Raw genomic sequence first — 18,630 nt, forward strand, 5'->3', positions numbered from 1 at the left:
ATACATAGTATTACTGCAGTAGCCTTATGACCAGCGTGTGAATGCAAGAGATATTTGCTACTATGCTTTTGAAGAAAACAGAAGCAACCTTTTAATTTTTCCCTTTTACTTCTATCCCACACATCTGGGAGTTAACATTTTTTTTTGCAATATAGTTCATAATTCTTTTGCATTGATGTCATTATCTACTCTCCTGTTATTAAGTATTGGTTTGTGGATGTACGATTTTCATGGTACTGTACAGCTATCAGACTGAGCTGAGAGTGCAATAGGAAAGTAGAAGTCTTTGCCTGCAAAGAGCTTTGTTTTCTTCTTGATGTGCAACTTTATTTTGTGGTTTTTAGCTGGAACAATACTCTTTTGTGATTTGATTTATTTTCTTAAAAATATAGGCAAAGGTAAGTAAGTTTCTATTATCATTATAGATGAAAAAAATAAGTAACAATAATAATTTTGACTAATCTAAAGGACTCGAGTGGCAACTTGGAGTTACAATCAGCCTCATCCAGAGTTGTGGGTGAGCCTTAAAATTGGGTCAGTAGAAACTTAAGAGTCTATTAAGGTTTTGTAATGTATATATTTTTAGTTACTATGTAAGATGATATAGTTGTTGGTGTGCATATTATTTTTTATTTTACTAAAATAACATGGTCTGATTTATACTGGATCTTTGCTAAGTGTTGACAGTTAAACACTGATGAGTCATCTTTTTTTGTCTGTAAAATGTTGATGCAATCACAGACACAGTGAGATGATAGTTAACAGGTTGTTTGTATGTAACATTTATTTTTACTGTGTAGTGTACTAGTCTGCTTTATTCCAGTTTATAAAATTATAAAATGCACCCACCCAGAGCTGTAGGTGCATGTGTAAATGAAAAAAACAAACACCATATTTGCTGGTAATTTGAAAAAAAAAATATTTAGAACATGTTCAAGTCACAGGGGCCTTGTCCTTATCTGCTATCCAACTTCCATCCTTCTCCTAATGAAAAATTTACCACAAGCCCCTTAGCAGATTTTTAAGATCTTCCGCTATGAGTAGTTCACATTCCATTTTTACGTAAGCTCACTGTCTTTCTTGGAATTCTTGAGCTGCACCATGTGTAGTGCCGGGCACATGGTAAAGTGATTGTATGTTTACTATCTCATATGCTTTCTCTCTAATTTGTCTTAGTATTGAACGTCTTTTAATTAGAATCACTACTCACAGTTTTGAAACCTCTGATTTGTAAAGACTGTGTGGTTGTGTTGCATTTTCTATAATGACATAGTTTGTATGATGAGCATCAGGATCAATAAAGTTATTGATTGTTGCTGATGGAAATTTTATGGCCAAATCCTGCAGTCTTCATCCTGACAAAACGCCAAATAAAGTCAGTAATTGACATGATTGTCTGAGTAAAGATTGTAGAATTTGGTCCTTATTCGTTAATACTCTTTCTCCCAATGTTTAGACATTTAATAAAATTCATTTAGTAACTTCTTTTTTATTAATATTTTAGACTGGGATGTTTGGGTTCCAACCCCTCCCAACTGGTAGTGTTCTGGTCTTTAAACTTGAATTTTCTTTCTGCTGCCATCTTATTTTCCCACTCTTAAATTATTTAAACATAGATTTTTGTGTTTAATTCTTTGTAGATCTGTGATTCGTACCCTATTTAAGAGGTAGACAAGAACAGTTTTCATGCTAAATCAGCCACTCACTTAGCTCTAATAATTAGGTACTCTAAGTGAAATCTTGTAATAATAATAATAAAAGAAACCTCCATTGGGCTTTTGTTGTCTCTTTAAAATAATTGCCAGGAAGCCATCTCACAGTGCTTCTGGTTTGGAGCAGAGCTGTTTGTGGGGGGCAGGAGAAATGGGGGGGCAGTTGGAGGAGGCCGTGCCCCCTGTTTCCTCTGCCTAATGATGGGTCTGGTTCAAAACTCCTCAGTTTAAAAATTTCAGGGTGTGGCTCAGGGAGCTCATTTTCAATTTTGTTTTCTTTTTAAGACATTGCTCTGCAGGGCCAGAGGTTGGACATAACTGCTCTATCATTAATCTTTGACTTGAGAGGTTAATGCTTGTTAAAATATGCAAATATTTACTGAATTGCCTACTTTGTAAATGTACAAATAGGCATACAAGACCTTGATCGTAATCCTTGTGCCATTGCAGTTAGAAGGATCAGCCACATCATCTGTTGGTTGACTAGGTAGAAAGTGGATTCTCTGCGGTAGATTGAGAAAGAACCTAGATCTGTTTGCCTTAGCTGGTTAGCTGTCAGCTTGTCTGCTTTATCATAGGCTTTAACTCCATAAAATACACCATTAAGCTGTGATGTATAGTGGTGCACAATCATGGGCTGAACTTCTCCCAAAATACTAAACTTGTAGTTCAGTTCTACTGTCTCTCCTCCTCCACTTAGTTTTGGTTTGTTGTTGGACCAACTATCCAGCCATGATGTAATTCTTCAAAAGCCTCTTGTATGCCAGGAAGGATGGCGTTTACATTAGAATAGATGAGCTAGATGATTTTGTTGTTTATAGTTCTTCCTTCCAACCTCATCATTCCTCTTTTTCTACTGCTTTAAGAACACTGAGGCTGGTAATTTTTTATTGGGAGTGCGGGGCCAGACTAACCCCCCTTCCAAAACTTGGAGGAATGGATTATTAGGTAAATTTGCCTATGCTAAAGTGCCTTCTCCAGAAGGTGCTGGATGAGGAGCTAAAAGACCTCTTCAGTTTCTTGGATTATCCTAGGGAAGAACTTCATAAACTCTTGCCTGTGTGGTATTTAGTCTTGCATTGTTATCACATGGATTGTAGTGTCAAACCATATCCTAAAACTGTATAAAACATAATTAAAATGTTGATGCTTTATTACAATTCCTAAGTTTAAATAATTATATAAATGTGCACTTCCATGTGCACTTCTCAAACACTGAATAATCCTCATCCCACCTCTTATAGGGAGTTAGTATTTTAATCCCTGTTTTGGAGATGGAGGAAACTGAGGCTTATAGGTAATTTGCGCAAGTTCACAAAGGGAGAATTTTTGGCACAGCTGGGAATAGACTTCACATCCTCTGTGTCCTAGTCCTGTTCTGTTACCGCTACACCATGCTTACTCATGGGATAAATTAGAAATTATACTGTTGTATTTGAATTTTATGAAAAAAATCTTTGAGGAGGTGAAAATCAATTTCAGTTAACAACTGCCTCCTCTCCATGCCCATACAAACATTTATTATTCTTGACTGTTTGTACGTGAGCAGCACTGGAACCACAATAGACAAGTTCTGAAAGATGTATGACCGTAGATGTCTACATGCCCTGTACTGTATGTGGTTAGAATTGAATGAGCAGATTTTGTTAATGAGTATGCGAATTGTGAATGACAAAATGAAATTAATCTTTGTTTCTTGATTAAATTTGTCAGTTTCCGTACCTTGCCCAAGTATCAGCTTGCTTTTTTAGGATTAAATTCAATTAATAAATTGGCCTTCTGAGGCTCCCTACCTGTTTCTGTGTTCTGTAGATCTTCTGTGTCTATATTCAACATTCTGCATTCAACGCAGAGCCTGTGACACAGTTTAGTCCAGTAGGTATACAGTCCAACCAAAACTCTAGATTAAGTAAAGTTCTGGTATAGCTCCTCGGATGCTCTCTAAGGATGAGCATTAACCAAAAGAAATTGTGTGGCCTCTTCAGCATAAAAGGCCACTGCTCAGGGTGTGAAACTTGGCTCCTTTTCAGGCCAGCTGATTCAACAGGAATTCAGCCAGCCCGTAGAAGACAATTCATAAATAAAATATTTTTTTCTTTTACAAGGTGACAACTTGTGAAAAGTGGCAGAGCCAGTTGGTAGGTGGTGAGCTTAATTTCCAAGATATTTTTAACCTTGATGCATGGCTGCTCAGTGACCACAGTGGTCCCTGGGAGTAAATTTATCTCAAAGCTGGAATAACTGCTCTGTGTTGTAATAGGTTGTGGGGAGAACGGTTAGACACCCTACCTTCTGAAGAAGCTATATGCCTATCAGTTATAAGTATATTACCGCCTCCTACCCTTGAACAGTTAAAGTAAGGTCTGGAGCTACAGCTCTCCTAGGCTGCTGAGGTAAACACCTCAAACAGTAAAGAGGTTTAATGAGACAATGGTCCAGGGAGTTTTGTTTATATGGGTGGTGAGGCAGGAATTAGGAAATCAAAAGTGTCATGGAGGAAGTGAAATCCTCTTTTTGTAGTTCTGTAGTGGGATAATGTAATTTAAATTTTTGAGTCTTTCAGAGAACGAGCTGCCAATCCCATTTCTTCATTTGTGGTTCCTCCAACAATTACTTGTTCCTAATACTGGAGCAAGTCCTAAGGATGGGAAATTTACTATGGGCAAAAACATGAGTGAACTGAACATTGCAGGCTATGGTAGAGCTAATTTTCTATTCCATTTGCCAATTGGTTCCACAGCTTGGAGCTAAATACTGGGAACTATATATATAGATATTGCAAGCCAGTGATTACTGGTGGAATCAACCGATCAAGTGAGGAGCCCATTTTCATTCCTTTTACATTATGGACACATGAGAACTGAGTGTGGACTATACAAAAGCACTTGCAAACTTTCATCTGAACAAAATCTGTGAATCTGCTTTGATTTTGTGAACACTTGCAAAATTTGGCTTGTGAGAATATTTGTGGAAATAAAACATTTGGGTTGAAATCCTGGCCCCAGTGAGGTAAATGGCAAAACTCCTATTGATTTCATGGGGCTGGGATTTCATCCTTTCTGAATACTGATGTGGCTATGAATTCCCATGCTGGAAGTATCCATGTAGCCATCTTGGAAGTCATTCAGTCAGGGACTGGAAACACTAGTGTGTGACATAAGTGGCCACTTAAACGGCAGGAATAGTGTGTCAGGATAGTCAAACTTGGATACTTGCATATGTGCCTCAATTACTTTTAATTTTTAAATATGATTCAAATGATTTTTTAAAATCATAGTTACTGTCTTTTATAAAACTGCAAGTCAGCCTTCCAAAATAGTAATAAAAAGGTATATTTGTTGAATATCAAAGAGGTAGCCGTGTTAGTCTGTAGCCGCAGTCTTTATGGTGCCACCAGACTCCTCGTTATACTTGTTGAAGACTCAGTCCTGCAAACATCTGGGTAACTTTGACATTAGTGGAATTACTCAGGTGAATAAGGTTACTCATGTGCTTAAGTGCACAAAATCTGTTGCTTGTCCTTACCATGACAATGATAATGAAAACATGAATGATATTTTACTCCATCAGCAAAAGTTAAAGCTCTAGGTGGGTGAGAGAGAGTAGAATTTGGAAGATCGCTGTTAAGTTAGAAGGTAAAGTTATAGTCTTTCATCAGGATAAAGGCAGAATACACAAAATTACCTACACACACACAGCCATCTCTAACATATCAAAACAAGACGGGTTCAGTCAAAGTTGTTCTTACAAATCTTTAAACATTGGACATTCATTTGCCTTGTGATTCTGAAAATTAAATTAAGAATTATACCAGACAAATAGAGAATTACACCATGCTGCTGTAAAACATATTGAACATTTCTTGTTTACAGTGTTCCGCTTAAGCATTGGCTGTGAAAGAGCATGTGGTGATGGGTAAAAAGGCACAGTGGATTAAATGGGAAAGGCCTGCTCTTATCTATTTGAGCTTTAGACTTGTTGAAATTCAGGCTCCTTAGATGGATAAAAACCTAGAAAGATCAAACATAATGGGGATTTCTAATAGTGAATTTTTAATGTCCTAGAGATGGAAATTATTTTAAAATATCACAAAAGCTGATTTTATATTTACAAGAGCTATACATATCTCATAACAGTATGAGATAATTTATTTTAGGAAAATTTTCCAAAGGTGAGCTGCTTGCTAAAAAGAAAATGAGAAATTGCATCATTCCCTGCTTCAGCTATCAAAACAAATTCTTATCAAGTCCATTTTAAACTAAAATAGCTGTCCTGAACCTGTAAAATATATCTAAATGTAGTCATGGGAGGGATAATATTGTAGAGGGGAGTTACTGAAAGGTTTTGTGCTTTGCTGACCATGTATATTTTTGGAAGATAATCCTTACCACCTTGGATATAAACTTTATCTCAAACAAAAAACATCCTTAAACCATTGAAAGTGAGTTTTGGTAGCATCCAGCTAGCCCCTACACCCACCCTCATTACACTTTCTTTTCTAAAAGACTACACCTTAAAAAACAAAACTCAAAAGTCCCAAAAAAATGAAGATGGCAGCAAGCATAATGCTACCTAACCTACTTGGGCCTTCTGGGCTCTGTCTGACATCAATATGAATAAAACATGAGAGAGACTGGAAATGAACAGCAAAGCCACTTAAAATTCTTACTTACTTTCACTCACCGGCCTGAGACCACATACTTCTAAGAGCAGAAGTGCTCCTGGAGAGAGGGGTGGCTTGGAGGAGAGGATTGAAGGTTGAGAGAAAAGACACTTGATGACTAGGAAGTAGGTTATTCTCGAAGGATAGGGGGTGTCATTAATGAAGGCACAGAGCATTGGGTGGGTAATCATTCAGTAAGGTACTTATGCACGTGCCTAACTTGAAACCAATGGGATTACTAACTGGCTTAAAGTTCAGCATGTGCTTATGTATTCTGATGAATCCTGGCTAAAACTAAGATCAAGAGGGGAGGTGAATGAAAGGAGCAGTATGAAGAAAGGATTAGGAAAAGTTGAGGGGGTGAGGTAGGAAACATGAGTGGAGCTGGGTAGATGGGGTAAGATTATGGTGCCTTGAAAGTGAGAACAGAAGGAGGCTTGCCAAAATCTGATCACCAGTATAAAGCTAACCTACATTTATCATCCCCTTGCCCCCTCTTTAGGATTTCTGTCCCTGAGTCATGGCAGACAGAAGACCAGAGAAGTCATGTGAACAAGCATGTGAATCACTTAAACAGCAGGATTATGAAGTGGCTGTGAAGCACTGCACGGAGGCACTCCTTTCCCTCAGCCAGTACCCCCCAGCTCACTTCCCGGAGGCATGCCAGGCTGAAATCGACCGCATAAAAATTGAGAGTCTTCTCTATAGAATTGCTTCTTTTTTACAACTTGTGAGTGTGACTCTTTAATAGTATCAGGTGACCTGGGAAGAAGAATCAAGTGCCTTTTATCTTTCAATGTTTAATTAGAAATCAGAACCTTATTATCATTGTCATGTTGCTTGGACATAAAACCCCTCCTTGCAAAAGTAGATGTAAGGATTCAGTTTTGCAGGGGTCTGTTTACCTGTGTATAGTAGCTTGCAGGATTGGGACCCAAGTGTAGTTTGGATCTGAATAAATGATTGACTAAAGAAACATATTTTATCTTTGGTGAAGCTTATTCCAGCAACAGAAATATTCACTAATAATGCATTACATTATATATATTAAATTAACATAAAAACTATGCTAAAAGTTTATTAATAAGGTTACAAAGTCAAGCACTCAAAAGTTAGGAAGTGCCAGAATTAAGATTGCCTATCTGAATGGGATCTTCAGGGAATTTAGCTGCAAAGCTCTAGCAAGTCTCTACCGAACATGTACAAACTGTGATTTTTCAAGTACCGTATAGACCCTGCAGGTTCTGACAGCACCATAATAGTGCAAGATTAAGTAAACTGTACAATGCACAGGTAACAGTCTGAATTTTAAGCAAACATGGGAAATGATAGTTTTCTGTTTCCCTCCGCATGTTGTGGCTTCACACAAACACACAGATGCCTCTTCTCTTAAAACACCCATTTGGTTAGAGTCCTGGAAAAAGACAACATTCTAAAGGTGAATGTATTAGACCCATGTCTAAAGTTCAAGTTGAACTAATCTACCTTCAACTATATCACATTTTCTACCTTGAAAAATAGAATGTGTAAGAGCAAATGGGTTATTTGACGTTTCAAAGGGAGTTATTGATTGGAACAGGAAGTCGTTTATCCTGATTGGAATAATATTGTTTTTAAACCTTTTTTTTTTTCCTTCTTCCAGAAAAACTATGGACAAGCAGATGAAGACTGTAGGCATGGTATGCTGGTTTATTTATCTATTGTGATTTCTAACGACATGTAATCAGTTCTCTGGATTACAGAACATTCCAAAACAAATATCAAAATATTTGCTTTTTTAATGTCATAAAATAGTCCTACCCAAATTATTGTTCTGGTTTATAATGTAAGTACAACCCCACTGAAATACAGCCACCTCTGCTGTGGAGGGTGGCAGCTGACCAGTGGATCACGAATCCCTTTGATGGCCAAGAAGAAGCTGGCAGTTTTGCCTGCCTTCCCAGAGGCATTTAGGCCATGATTCAGCAAAGCATGTGCTTGACTTTAAGAACATGCTTAAATTCATCCCTATTCAGCAAAGTCCTTAAGTACGTGTAATAAAGCCCATACTTTAAGTTAAATATGTATTCTAGTGCGTTATTGCATTGGAGTCTTATAGAGGAATTAACCATCCGTGCTAAAGTTCTGTTCTTTTATTATGGACCTGATCCAGCACCCAAGACTATCAGATTCTTTTCATTTATTTCACTGGGCATGGAGTCAGGCTTTATTAACATAGACTTGGGAAATAAATTATACTGTGGGTAGGTCCCATCTTTTGGTGCCCTGACTCTTTAACTAATCTTGAATTGTAATACAAAGATTTCCCCAAACTCTGATTCAGTTTGAAAGCAATTGTTAAATGGGGACTGTGTGATTACTTGTACTATAGATGTATTCACTTGATGAGATGATTGAGAGTTTATCCCTTCTGAATATTTTCTGTGTATTCATCACATGCAATGCTGTCCTTTAAACAGTACTATATTTAAAATCCACCTATTGTATTTGCTGCTAGAGCCAGAGATGCATTGTTCTGAACTGGCCAGCTCAGTTGTCCTTCCTGACAATGAATAAAGAGCCAAGAAGATATGCATGGAAGGATGAATAATGGCGAGAGGAGGGAGAAGAGAGAATGCCGTTAAATTAATTGTATTTTCATTGGCTAATATTCTGAGGGCCAAATCTGGGTCCTATTGAAGTCAAATGGAAGATTTGCCATTGATTGCAGTAAGAGTAGGATTTATCCTTGAGACAGCTTTGTGACTTACACTGGGAGACTATCTTTGTTTCTTCTCAGCATGTATAGCAGATACCTGAATATTTCAAAGGAGCTATACAGTTAAGAATATTTTTCCTTATTGGGCATATACAATATGGTAATTGCTGAAAAAATATGCCAATTGTAGTGCAGATTAACATGTATTTTTAATTTAAACAGATCTCTTTTGAAATGCATGGTAGGGAAAAAAAATTAAACAGTGTTCTGGCCATGATAAGTCTTTAAAATCAGACCCACTTGCAGGGCTGTTCTAGCCAAAAGTCTGATCTAGCATATTATACATACAAATCCTTTTTTCTCTCCGGGTTTAAAATATGTAATTTTAGAACAATTTTAATACCAGGACGATTTTTATAACATATATAAGCAGGTTTGATTGTCTTCCTCTACTCTGTACTTTTAAATGATCTTCTCCTAGCAGCTAGCATTCAAAACCACTGCAGAGGTTGTCTTGGTGGGTCTAAGTTTTTTATTACTATTGAAAGGACATTTTAAAATAAAAATGCCATGTGTGTATCAAGTTTTAGGCTTGTCTGCCATAACGGTATCCATTGAAGCATGCACAAACCTTTTTGACAGAAAAAGCTTTATTCAATCTGCAGTTAGGACTTTTTACAAGACTTGACATATTGCAGACACCAATGACTTCATTTTGATTTAAAAGCAATTAAATGCATGCTCTAACATGTACGCTACAAGTATGTATTCTCTACAAACAGTTGTATTTACTGGTAGAAGCACAAGGGCTTAGTATAAGGGTGAATCTCTTAAATTATTCCATAAATATTCAAAGAATTTTGTTAAAAATGAAAAGTTACAATGTGCTGGCCTACTGCAACAGAATGTTTTAGCTAAATAACTTCATTCAATTAAATATATAAAATATCTTTAACTGAGTATCCAAAGTTTGAGGTATGTTATTCTAATTATTAACTGTCATACATCTTAAAACTGAGTTTCTGGAGCTTTGTTTTTCCTTCTGATTTGGGAATAAGTCTCTTCTGAAATTGTTGTCAGCAGCCGCAGTGTGGTTTGAATTCAGAGAGTCATGTTTTAGGCATCTTAAAATCAGGGTTTGGTTGCCATTATATAGTTGAAAATATGTCCTGTCATTTTTTATATAGATGTTCTTTTGGGACTATTCTTTCGTTGATGTGTTCACATAATTTCCCATAACGACATGCACACTTATTAAGTGGGAGAATTGATGTGTTTTTGAGAATCTAATGCTGCAGTCCTTGTGCCTATAAACTTCCCATTAGCGTTAGTGGGAGCTACACACATATAAGAATTGCATACCTGGTGATTGGCAGTAGAAACAGAAGTGGTGATGTCGTCTGCAATAACAACAATGTCTATTTTTGACTGTAACTTTAACAAACAGGCTTCCTATATTATTACAATTTGCATGCATAATTTTACTTAATATTTCAGTCTCTTAAAAACGATATTTTCTTTCTGGCCAGGTAACACATATAATTAAGTGTTATTACTACTGGACTGGAGCATTTCTGTATCATGAAATAAATCCTTTTGCTATTGCAAATGTCAAGGAAAGTATCTGTTTGGCTAGCTATCTGATCCCAGAGTTAACTGGTACAAAGTTTACTGATACATGAAGTTTTTAAATATCAGGATTAAAACAATCATTCCTATTGCAGCACGAGTGAATACCAAGTCACTTGGACTATTTTGTTTTAAAGTAGTAAGAATATTAATTTCTTTAGAGCGACTGACCAATGAAGAGGTTTGGTAAATTTGCAAACTACAAAGTATACTTTTTGCTAGCATGAATGGATCCTCATGAACATATTTTTATCACCAAAATGTGGTTTGTTGCAGTTTTGACGCTTGCAGGAATGAGGGAGATCCTTTGTATCCTTGTCAAAGAGCTGAAGTAACTGTCCCCTAACTTCAAGGATGCTGTCACCACCCTGTTGGCTAAAGGATGATGGGACTGCATCTCCTTTGAGCTCATCTACATAATTTCTTAGTTGGTGGGAGATGTCACTGCTAAATGACAGTAGGTATGAGGGCAAAGCTGGTCCAAGCCTTGCCAATTCAGGAAGGGAAGGTGTGAACCTAGGTCTCAGATGACATTTTAGTTTTAAAGGTGAAGGGAAAACTGAGTTGGATTTAGTTAAGCTTCTACTGTCTTGTGGTGCGGCTAAAAGTTGGTGCTTTGTGTTGCAGTGCTGGGAGAGGGACTGGCCAAGGGAGATGGCTCTTTCCGTGCAGTGCTTTGCTACATGCATCTTAAAGGGAAGCTGCAGATTGTATCTAATGTTCTTTCCAAATCACTGATGGGCGAATCATTGGTAAGTGGATGTGATTTAATTTACATAACTGGAAAACTAACTTACTTTTGGATTTTTTTAGTCATTTAGTAGCAAACCTCAGACTGTCTCCTTGACCAGTTGATGATGATAAAATAATTCATATGGAAAATCCAAGGATAAATATATATTAAAATATTCAGATGCTTATATGTAAGCAAGAGCCCCAGTTGTAGCTTTACCAATGTTTCTGAGCCAGTGCGCTTTTTTGTGGATTTTTTTCTACTTTTGTTATAAATCTGTAGACTGTTCAGATTAGTGGTCTGCATCTAATCCCCATGGAATGTATTGTAATTTTTATACATGTGCCATTTAATAGAGCAGCACATACATTTCCATCCTTTTTGCCTGTATTTTAACCATCCACCTGAGACCTTTTTGTGTGTGCTTCAGTTGACTAAGTTCAGCTTTTATAGCAGAGAGCACATTGATGTGATTATATTTTTTAAAGATGAGCCAAATTGTTTTTAAGTAAACTTCACAGCTGTTGGAGATAGAAAATAATCTAAATACTTCATTCTAAAATCAGATAGTTTGACTCACCTGCTGGGACCCGAGTTCAAGTTTCCTCTTTTAGGCCCTGATCCAGCAGAGCACTTACAGAGGTGCTTTACGTCATGCGCATGAGTAGTCTCCCTGACTCTAGTCACGTGTAAAGTTAAGGATGTACATCAGCCTTCACAGGATTTACTATCTGTGTTCAGTTTCTCACAGTTTCAGTATCTGTGCTGCAGCTTTCACCTGTATAAGCTGATGGTAACACTAACATCAAAGATAGCGTAAGGAAGGCTCTGCTCTGCTCTCAGATGTGTTAATGACTTCAAAAGCTCCTTGAGGAGTAACCCAGAACCCTGAACTCAGGCCTTGGGAAGAAAAAGCGTTCTGTGAAAGCAAATTTCTAATTTTAACAAGTTTATCATTTTAAGGGTGTTCCTATAATTGTTGAATCATTTAAGAGCTTAAACATGCAGCATTAATACTAATATATATAAAATACCATAAGCCCACTTATTGCTATACAGTGTGTGAGCTGTGCCAAGTATTGTTGGGCCTTTGGTCTGAAGAGTATAAAATCTAAAGCCTACTTGAAGATGAAAATGTTTGGTAGAAGTGGTGGTGGTGGTGGTGGTGGTACAAATCTCCTGTCACTTTCATCTGGGAAGGGGCTCTTGTTTTCCCTATTGCGGTTGATCGCTGTAGCACCGGTCAACCTTTGGGGCTGCTGTCCCTTGATTGGAGGGCTTCCATTGTTGAATCCTGGCATCTTTAACAAGTCTTGGGATTGGTTGACATGCAGTGCGACACTGACTGTAAACATGCCTCTTCCTGTTATACCCCCTTAGAACATCTAAGATTGGGGTGCTGTGCAAGGAACAAATATGCATCCTGTGTATCCTACTGCATGTGGATGATTGGTTAGTTTTGAAGAAATCTAAATTTGGATATAAATATTGTAACTGCAGAAGAATACATTATGATGGCACTTCTGATGGCAAACACATTTGCTGAGATATATTATCTCTTTAAAATAATGCACTCTCTGAGTAATAATTTACTTTTATTTATCTGAAGCTTATCTGATATGGTTATGAAGATAAACAAAAAGAATGAAAAGGATTGACATACATTTTCATGTCTTTTAGTAGGAGTTTGCCTTCAGAAAAAATAATGTAAATAGCCAAATTCTCCATTACCTAGGCAATGCATTTCAGGCTGTTATTCTACAGTGGGTTGACACACAGCTTGGTCTTTCTAAGTGAAGCCCCTACGCCCAAACTGAAACTTAAGATCTCATGACAGATCAAAGATCATAATTCGTGGTTGTTTTCAGTAGGAATATTAAAGCCAGCAAATGGTTTACTGACTTCTCCCAGTGTCTGTGTGGAGTAATTCAATGAATAAAGTTTGGAGTGTTTTTACTTGCAGAAGCTGGAATGCATCCAGCTTCCCCCACAGTAGTATAAGGGAATGATTCTCAGTAACTTAAATTCTTGATGCTCTATAGATGAGCCCTACAAGTTAGATTTGTGAACTCTGTTTTTGGAATGAAATGGAATAGCATTTCAAATAAAAGCTTTGTGTATGAGGATTATCACGTGCAGATTGGCAGTAAAGATATTTGAGTTTCTTTTTGCTGCTCTGTAGTACAGGTGGAATGTAAAGGAGGATTATAACCATCTGCTACCTAACAAACTCAGTGGCACTTAATAAATGCAGCAAGTGGTCAGTTAATGAAATCACAGACCTGAATCAGAACTCCTGGGTTCAGGATTGTGCCCTCAACGTGTATGAGATTACTGTACTTGGCATAAATTCATTTTAAAGCATTTTACTTAGGATTCCCTTGAATGTGAAGTTATTTTTCAGTTAGAAGGCTAACCCTTACATTGTAGTGAAAGCTGGTACAGAAGCGTTAAAGGGAACAGACTCCAGAATGGAAAGAGTTAGACTGTAAAAGTAATCAGTTTGCAAAATAGCTTCTTGAGAAGAAGTGACTAGATCATGGATACAGCAGTGTGCATTTCTGATATTGACTCCTTCTGAGTTGGAGTAAATATTCTAAGAACAATAATACCTAGCTCTTATATAGAACTTGTCATCAATAGATCTCAAAGCCCTTTACAAAGGAGGTCAGTATCATCATCCCCATTTTACAGATGGGGAAGCTGAGGCACAGAGAAGTGAAATGCCTTGCTCAGTGCCACCCACCGGGCCAGTAGCCATGCTCTGAATAGAATCTAGGTCTCTTGAATCCCTTTCTGGTGGGCCACAGTGCCTCTAGGGTATTTGTTCTGAATGATACTGTCTTGTGAATGTTGAGACTATTAATGCTTCATGTGGGTGACAGCCAGATTTCCTAGAGTTTATTTACCAAGTTGTCGTGCACATGTATCCCATTTTGCCTGACACCTGTCGCATAAGATTAGCTTTTATCAACGGCAAGTTTCCTTGTTGCATAATGTTTGCTCAGTGTACACAGTATGTCATTTACCGTTACATAATAAAACTCAACAGCTCATTTGTCTTCCCCTCTTGCCCATCCCCTTTCCCAAAATATTGGGTAGAAAAAAATGTTCTTTGCTGCCTGTGTTTACCATAGCAGAGGATTTACGTACCGAATGCACTAACGTTTTTCTCTTTCCCTAGAACGGGATGGTAACTAAAGATTTGACAAGACTAAAAATGCTTCTTGCTGAAACAGAGGTAAGGGTAAGCATGTTCTTGGGAAGAAGGTGAAAACTGATCAGTTGGCTGCAGAGTGTTTTGTTCTGTGCTCTGTGAACAAGGTGTATTGGGCACCATAGCCTCCACTGCCCTTCCAGTCTTTACTATCTTTAAAGCAGCCTCGCACTAGTCTTGGATTTTTGTTTTTGTTGAAAGAATAAGAAAAATGCTGAAAGGCGGTTGACTGTGGCTTGCAGTATTGAGCAGAGAAAAATGAGAGCATCCACATACACTGTATTTATTTCTTATGACTCAGAAAGTCATTCCTCTTTCCAGGGGAAATTATCCACTAGAGCTCTTAGCCGTGTCCTAAACATTACGTAAGACTTAAAGTGCCTAGCAAATTCTAGATGTTCCATCAACATCTGTAGGAGGGAGGAGTTAGTCTAAACATTATATTTATTGATCGAATTACTGTTTTCCTATATGGACTTTGGACTTTGTTCATATTCTTTAAATCATTACTTGTCATTTCCTCTAAATATAAAACAAATAGTGGTGTCAGTGCATTGTAAGACTGTGCTTTTATTCCAGATGCAAATTAAAATGATTGCACTTCGACTCTTTCTGTTGCATCTACTTTCAGCTTTGGAACAATCTACTCAGTGACCAGCCCACTACTTCATTTGCCAATGTCAAATGTTAAATTCTTATGTCTTTAACAGCAGTATGATTCACTCACAAAAATAATAGTCCCTCTTTTTTAAACAATAGCTTTTTAAAAAAAGACACACACTCCGTTCCACTAAGACCACTTTGTGCCATGTGAGTGATTCAGACTGATCTTAAAATAGCCAGAGAGAGCTCTCCGCTGGCAGAGGTGTGCCTCTGCAACTTTCTGCACCAGCTGCCTCTCCTACCCCAGTAAAAGATAGAAAAAAGGGATATCAAGTGTACAAGGGGTGGTTGGGACCGGGAAGGGACACGGAGTAGTAGAGCTCTACCATACCATGCTCCCCTGGCATAAGAGCCATTATGGGCCTTATACCAGTGACAGATGTTAGAATAGGCTCCCTACTGTTCTTACTTCCACAGGGGCTGGATTGATGAGGATCATTGAGCTGTGACTGGCTCCTATTGGCCACGGTTTGATGTCGTGGTGAACTGGGGCCAAAGTTTTTAGATAGTACAATTCAATTTTTTTCCTTTATCAGAGAAGTACACTGTGGTACAGTAGATTTAATGTTCACGTTAGATTTCCCCCGTTCAGTTACTGTGATTGCTGCCATGTTAACATGAGACTCAGGTTTGTGACCAGAATGTTGTCTGAACTAGCTGAGATTTTTTTTTATACTGACTGATAAAATACAATCTCTTATGAATACAGTAGTAAAATGGAACTTACAGTCAAAATCTTGATATGTGAACCAACATATATTTTTTTGGTAATTGCAGGCAGCAACTCGCAAAATACCCTCAGGATACCATGGGGAGGATTTGGAAGATGGTAAGTAGAACGTACTTAAAAGATGCTTTGAGTTGCATGGTGAAGCATTGATGATGGAACCACCGTAGCTATCTGAAGAAACACCATTGTCTTGTATAGGCACAGCCCAATCATTTGTCCCTGATGTTTAGTTGGAGGGAAGGCACTAGCAATGAAGGGGAATAGTTAGCTTGAGTTAGTGAAATGAGAGAGGCATGCCTCCTCTCCAGTTTTATTTGGAAACACCAGGCCACATTTATTGGTCAATTTGTTATGGGAATACTACAGATTAATTTCTGTAACTTGCTTTATATGACTCCAACTTTCGTCCCACATAAATTTCTCAGGTATTGAAATTAATTGCTCATTATATTGCTATGGAGAAACAGAAGACCCGCTTGTCTGTTTACATGCTGTGAGATGGTGTTCAGAAACATATAACCCTGTGCAGTTACTACCAATAATTCTAATACTGGCAGCTGGAACAATAACCAGAATCCTCCATTACTCTACAGGATCTCAGGATGGTTGGCAATTCCGCCCCCCACCCAGGGGCGTCACAAGTAGTGAGGAGTACACGTTGTGTAAGAGGTAAAGTGATTTTATCGGTGATGAGAAGCACCTCTGTTTAAGGGATAATTTCATTTCTTTTGTTTGCCAATAACTGTTTAATTCATGAGTGGAGAAACTATGAGATCAAGGAATATAACCTACCTGTTAGATCAGGGAACCCATTCACTGTGTGACTCTGGTTAAGTCACTTCACTTCTCAGCACATCAGTTTCTCTGTCTGTAAAATGAAGTCAATAACACCAACCCTTAAGTATGATTAGTCCCATTTTGCAGAGGGAGAAGCGTGCGCGCGCGTGCACACGCACACTAAATGCCTTGCTCAAGATCACACAACCTGTGCTAAGATTGGCATTCTTAGCTCCTAGTCTCTCTGTCTCAGTCCATTAGACCATGCTGCCTGTGTATGGAATATGTAGTTTTTGTCATTAGTAAAAGTGCCAAAAGATATAGTAACCTGGGAAGTCCTGCACTGTGACTTGATTAATGTCTTGCATGTGTCACGTATACAGAAATTAATTTCCAAGGATGTGTAGCAATCTGACCTGCTTTTCAGCTGGTATGATTGAGCCTGTGAAAATCTAGGTGGTTTGGACCTGTTTTTTCAGAGGTGCTGAGCACCTGCGATTCCCAGGTGTCAGCAGGTGGTGTTGGTGCTCAGCATTTTATACTTTCATGCTGGTAATCATGCCAGGAGCTTGACAATTTGATATTTGGTAGCCTTTTGATGACATTCACATAACAGGAGCACTGTGTGAAATTTGTCATCTTGCTCCTGGGCTTGGTTATTTGAATGTTGCTGATTGTTTGTTTTTTTGCCATATGAAAGAAGCAGCAGCATTTTAGAAAAATCAAGCCCTCTGTTTTTAACTCTCAATATTGTACCTTTATAAAGAGTGGCATTTTGAGCCAGATTTTTAATCCCAATTCTGAATTTTGTTCAATTAAAGATATAATCTAATGTCTACTGATTACTTCTGTATTACAGGAGCTATTAACTTAGTGAATCCATGTGATTATTATAATTCTGGCTGTGGGAGTTAGATTTATTTATAAAGAGACAGTAAGAACACTGAATATTCATTTTTGAAACCACAGTTGTCTTGAGGTTGGCACATGGCAATAGAGATGTGGCATCTGCTAGATAATGAAATGAAGGAATTGCAAAACGTACTCAATAAGGAACTGAATGTATAAAATAAATGTAATTGTTGCTAGAAGTACTGAGAAATGAAAGAACGTGCAAAACTAGTTAATGGTGAATGATTTAAAGTGCTTTGTCTTCCTATTAAGTGCTGATGAGGAAGAACCCAAATACTTGTTTCTAGAAATATTTTCTCAAAAATGAGAACACTTCTGATACAAAGGAAAAACATTTTCTAAATAATAGTAAAAATTCCAAATATCCAGCAGTGTATATTATGGTGTATTTTTTTAATTAGGTCAGGAATTAATTTGAAATTTCTTCTTAAAGGATGTTGATAAAACTATAGATTCAAAACAGTCTCTTACATGTATTGCTAGTAATAGTACAGATTGTTCTAAATTTAAACAATTTCTTTTACTCACATTTTTATAAATTTGTTTTGTGTTTGCCCTTCATTTAGTTTAGTCTGTGAAAATAGACTAGTCAGTTTCACTTTTTTATCCTAGTCAGTTTCACTCTAGAATTTCAGCACTGGTACAATGATGTTAGAGACATTGCAGGGGAGTGTTTAAATCCAAACAAAGAATTGTTTTCAGTGAAAATATTTTAAGTAAATAATATGAGAACACTTCTGTTAACATGCTATCTAAAATGTTTACTTTCTTTTATACAAAATTTACATTTTGAACTTTCACAACACAGTGGCATCATTTTAAACGTTCTAAACTTTTCTTAAAGGAAAAGAGTATGCTAATTCAAGTAATAAACTGTAAGTAAATGTGGCTTGTAT

The 18,630-nt window shown here is 37.4% G+C and overlaps 1 protein-coding gene across 4 annotated transcripts in view; it reads left to right on the forward strand.

The window, feature by feature from the left end:
- The window catches only part of HELZ (helicase with zinc finger), a 135,739-nt gene that overhangs the window by 12,487 nt on the left and 104,622 nt on the right, over positions 1–18,630 (forward strand). For 3 of the 4 annotated variants that reach the window (XM_030533979.1, XM_030533981.1, XM_030533980.1), the window contains exons 2-7: positions 6,878–7,105; positions 8,018–8,054; positions 11,330–11,454; positions 14,620–14,676; positions 16,093–16,144; positions 16,639–16,714. In XM_030533979.1, the coding sequence (XP_030389839.1) occupies positions 6,896–7,105; positions 8,018–8,054; positions 11,330–11,454; positions 14,620–14,676; positions 16,093–16,144; positions 16,639–16,714 (557 nt within the window). In that variant the 5' untranslated portion in view covers positions 6,878–6,895. The remainder of the gene's footprint in view (positions 1–6,877; positions 7,106–8,017; positions 8,055–11,329; positions 11,455–14,619; positions 14,677–16,092; positions 16,145–16,638; positions 16,715–18,630) is intronic. The other variant, XM_030533982.1, reaches the window with a different exon arrangement.

This window comes from Gopherus evgoodei, chromosome 15 (assembly GCF_007399415.2).
Source record: "Gopherus evgoodei ecotype Sinaloan lineage chromosome 15, rGopEvg1_v1.p, whole genome shotgun sequence".
NCBI classification, from domain to species: domain Eukaryota; kingdom Metazoa; phylum Chordata; order Testudines; family Testudinidae; genus Gopherus; species Gopherus evgoodei.